The sequence below is a fragment of the Octopus bimaculoides genome, chromosome 7 (assembly GCF_001194135.2).
Source record: "Octopus bimaculoides isolate UCB-OBI-ISO-001 chromosome 7, ASM119413v2, whole genome shotgun sequence".
NCBI classification, from domain to species: domain Eukaryota; kingdom Metazoa; phylum Mollusca; class Cephalopoda; order Octopoda; family Octopodidae; genus Octopus; species Octopus bimaculoides.
Window position 1 is genome coordinate 3,460,127 of NC_068987.1, and position 4,908 is coordinate 3,465,034.

Genomic DNA, 4,908 nt, shown 5'->3' on the forward strand with positions numbered 1-4,908 from the left:
ACATTACTTCGTCCAAGAAAGGCAACCTGAAAAACAAGAAAAGAATTATTATTGTTATAAGAGGTCTTTTAAATAAATAAAAAAAAAGACGAAACAAAACAAATTAGAAAGATACATAGTAAGCAAATACTCCAAGCTATGCGTGTGTGTATATGAATCTTACATGGTTGGGTGGTTGTAAAGCTCTCTTTACAACCACGTGGTTTTGAGTGGTATAGAACAGTAAAAGAGATTACAGAAGGAAGACAATCTGTTTTTTGAACAGAACCCCCCCCCCATTCAACTAAAAGGCTACAAAAATGTCTTATACCTCAGGCAATTTCTCATCTGGAAGATTTTTCACATCAAATACTGATTTCAGAAACTTTACTTTGTGTTTTTTCCCATGTGGTTCAAATAATGTCATTCCTTGCTGAATTTCCTTGAGGTTTGGTTGGAAAATTAAATGATCTTGTAAAAGAGGTTCTTGGAGATATTCCTGAAGTTTTAAAATTGGATTTTGGTGAATTTCTTTCGGGTGATCAGTCTTCTGCAAATGACTTTTTAATCGGTAACTAGGCATCAATTTTGAGACAGTCCTTTTATCAATTATGTCAAATATAAACCTTTTTGTTACAATCATTTCTTATCCAAGACAGGTATTTCGTCTGTAAAATATAAAAATAAAATAGAATAAAGAAAACAATATGAATATATTAATAAAATATACGTGCAAGAGTGGCTTTGTGGTAAGTAGCTTGCTTACCAACCATATGGTTCCAGGTTCAGTCTCACTGCATGACACCTTAGGCAAGTGTCTTCTACTATAGCTTCGGGCTGACCAAAGCCTTGTGAGTGGATTTGATAGACGGAAGCTGAAAGAAACCCGTCGAAGCTTTTCATTCTCTTCGTGAGCGTTCAGACCAGAAGTAGGGATCTCCCAGTTCCAGGAGTCTTATTACTCCCAGTCCCGAGTGTCGCTTTGTTCTTGCGTATTCATGCTGCAAGCCGTGTACAAGGTTCTTATCTCTTTTGTTTTGTCAGGTCACCAACGAGAGCAGCTGGTAATATGTAATCGAGTTGAAGCTGTTATACGGGTGGGTGGCACCCCACACAGGTTAACCTCCTGAAGAGGCTGGTACTAGAAACCCAGTTGGAAACAATTGATAAATACGAAAGCCTTTTTAATCCAACTGTAACTTAAGTTCGTCGTTGTTTGCTTACCCGGTCAACTATGATCGAAACGATCTTGATCAAGGTCAGTCATGCTATACCAACCGTGGCCATCCCATCTTTTAATAGCATCTAGAAAGATTTCGTGTGTAACTTCAATTATTTTAAAACGACGTCAGGGTGTAATTTGAGGGTGATTTGTTTACTATTTTTAACAAGTTCAGTGATAGCGAAACTTCGATCGTTGCTTCGTCATTTTAATATTAGAATAATGAACGCCACAGCACGATAAATACAGGTACAAGATTGACAGTGATGGTCTGGAATCTCGTATAAACTGCACTTATTTACCAGCAGCAACTTCAAATTCCATCGGCCACCAGACAAATTTACTGGTACCTCGTACGCTACAAGTTAATACACTTGTATCATTTACTCCAACGTACAGGTACCTGTATTTCTTTTAGTTACTCAAATAGATTTAATATTAGTTTAATTTTGCGTATGTTGACCAATGTGACCACCTCTGGTACGGTACAATCCGTAATTCGAAATATCTTTGGAACCCAAGGTTACGGAAAATCGATTTAATCTATAATGGTAAATAGAACACTTCTTGTAGTTTATTATATAGCATAGTGCTATATTTAGATATTCCAAACAATCTAGTAAAAACAAATTACTTACAAAGTTATTCAAATAAAGCTCTCCTCGACCTGACAAGGTGCGACAACAAACATTCGGTGTAAACGGAATTCGACCCACAAAAGACGAAGATTTATGGTAAAATGCTAGTTATCTCCCTTCGTATATATATTGCGGAGGGCCTTCCATTCAGTGACTCTCACGCCTGACAGCTTCATAGATCCACAATGCAAGTTTTTTTTTCTGTGATCTTTGTGGCCGAGTGTTAAACATACACCACAGTTCAGGGAAAGAGGATCAACCGAAGGTTCCGAGTTCAATCCACACCGAGGACAGCATTTCAAAAGTAACTAGAGGAACCTTAAAAGCAGTGCCGTCTTGTCGGAAGTCTTGGACACAATATGTAGTTACCTGAGGCCTCATAGGTTTAGGGGGCCTATCATTGATCTATGTATGTGGTGACTTATTGCTAACAAAAAAAAAATAGTAAAGATCAAGTGCATTGACTTGCCCCGTGGCCTATAACTTGTTAAGATGGTACTGCCTAGGTGTCATGTCGTAGGTGGGTCAGGCTACCCTTAGAGTGTCGGGAACTAGCAGAACAAAACACTTGCTTCCTGGAAGTTCTTGCTCCGAAGATTTCTGCTGCGGTTCGCTCACACCGTAGCGAATTTCCACTTAGATATAAAACTTGCTAACGATGGAGTCTCATCGACTTGCTAAAAATAACAATTAAACCTCTCTCAATTACACACCAGTTTTTGTTTTATTATTGTTGTTGTTGTTTTAAAGGACACGTTGACTAATACACAGATTTTATCTTTTATTTGTTTCAGTCACTGGTTTGCGGCCATGCTGGGGCACCACCTTCAAGGGGTTTTAGTAGAACAAATTGACCCCAGTTCTTATCGTTTTGGTCTTCTTGTTGAACTGCTAAGTACGATGGCGTAAACAAACCAACATCGATTGTAAAGTGGTGGTGGTGAAAACGCAATTACACACACTAATATATACATACACACACATACATACATATGCACCCGCGCGCGCTCATACGCATACACATATACAACGGGCTTCAACACAGTTTCCGTATACCAAATCCACTTACAAGGCATTGATCGGCCCGGGGCTATACTAGAAGACATTTGCCCAAGGTGTAACGTAGTGGGACTGAACCCGAAACTGCGTGGCTGCAAAGCGAACTTCTTAACCTCACAGCCATACTGGAAAAAAAAATGAAAAGAAAAATGGGCCGACCTGTGGGTAAACGACAGCAGCGACATGCGGAGGAATTTGATATTTGAACATAAAGAGGGGAAAGAAATGCCTCTAAAATATATAAATAATCACTAAGTAACAGTAGAAGACTGTATATTCTTAGAATATTTTAATTAACAGGAAGGCGCCTGCTGAGTTTTGAACCATCACTCTCAGTTCTTCCCAGATCAAGACCACGGCTTATCATATCGCCATAAACAAACATTAATGCCTTCGCATAATTGGCTTGACTAATCATCATGGATGACATGTTATGGTCGATGCGACGAACTTCAAAGGAAGTGTGCACGTTTTCCCTCGAGCGAACTATTTAGCTCGATCGAAGGTTATGGAAAATTTGGCTTACACTTATAAAAAGTTGACAAATTCATCTCCAGATTCGAGCCACTCAGCCGTCCAGACATTACTATATCACTTTGCAAAGTGAGTCGGTTTCTCACTCTCTTTGACTTTTGTTTATTTAAGATGCCTAAGTCGTATTCAACAAAAAGCACTGACCTTTAATTGTAGTCTCGAATAACATATATTGGTTACATGCAGTAGCTCTAGCTTTTTTCGACTTATCGCATTTTCAGTAGCATTAAACTACTTTCCTATTAGTTAGCTTGTGGAATACAGAAGATTCCTTACTAACTATTATGTTCCTTGTTTCATGAACGTTGTTCCACTAAATCAAAGATATATATGTACACATGTAAAGAATAAAGTGTTTTGAATGGCACAACAATGGACTATAATAACTGTTGTAATTTAATCATCCATAGCCTGATATAATACTTCGGAATATAAAAATTCCTTCTTCAGATATCCCTAGGAATTGATTGAGTCACTGCTATAATCGATTTTCTAACGTTTTAAAAATTTTTATTTATTTTTTTTCCTCGGAAGCGTCTCTGCACTGGTTTCACGAAGCTCCTTCTGGAATTCCTCGTGAGAAGTGCATGAGGGTGACCACATCTCAAGCACGTGTGTGCTGGCACATCCGTAACACTGCTTCTTTTTTTTTTTTTTTTTTTATATTTCGAAATATTATATCAGACTATGGATGATTAAATTACAACAGTTATTATAGTCCATTGTTGTTCTCATAGCGCATTGTTGTGCCATTCAAAACACTTTATTTTTTACAAACAATACACAATGCTTCAAGCGAACTACAATACTCTCGTACATATGTAAATATAAACGATATGGGTTAACAAAATATATATATAAAAGCTCAAATTAATACCAGTGTGGTCATTCTTGTCTCCTTACGCAGCCTATTTAATATTGTGAACAACCAACGGAGAATTTATGACTAAACACAGCCTTAAAGCACTTTACAAGGCTTGAAAACCTAACAAGGGCGTGTTATGTTGGGACAACGTCATTGCTTTTGTTAAAATTCTCGACGGTGAGAGAATATCGTTGTCTGATGTGAAAAAGCAGCTGGTTTCCAGTGGATCTGGATTTATGGAGAGTAGATGGAGAGCAAGGTGATGTATAGGAAGACAAGGACACTATTGATAATAAGGAGGGATTATTTATGACTGCCTCCATCATGTTTTAGATGTTGGGATGTGAACGTGCTGGGTCTGCCGTTCATAAGATCAAGGATGACAGCATTTAGGTTAATGACGTAAGCATTTAGAGTTTGATTTGTTGCTGTTGTAGAACAAGGAGGTAAATGAGGACGAGAATAGCTCCGATATTTATTTTGTTTACAACGGTCCCATAGAGATTGTGTAAAGAATACAATCAAAAACTTCTGTGCTAAACGCAAGCTTACAATGTGTCGTTGTAATTATGTATGTGAAAACGTTTGGTTGAAATGTGTGTGCGTGTGTG

General features: G+C 37.9%; 1 protein-coding gene across 1 annotated transcript in view; it reads right to left on the minus strand.

Moving 5' to 3' along the window:
• The window catches only part of LOC106871572 (GTP-binding protein 8-like), a 7,738-nt gene extending 5,910 nt beyond the window's left edge, over positions 1-1,828 (minus strand). The window contains 3 exon segments of the mRNA XM_014918078.2: positions 8-26; positions 311-647; positions 746-1,828. Of these exon segments, the coding sequence (XP_014773564.1) occupies positions 8-26; positions 311-622 (331 nt within the window). The 5' untranslated portion in view covers positions 623-647; positions 746-1,828.
• Positions 1,829-4,908: the final 3,080 nt, after the last annotated feature.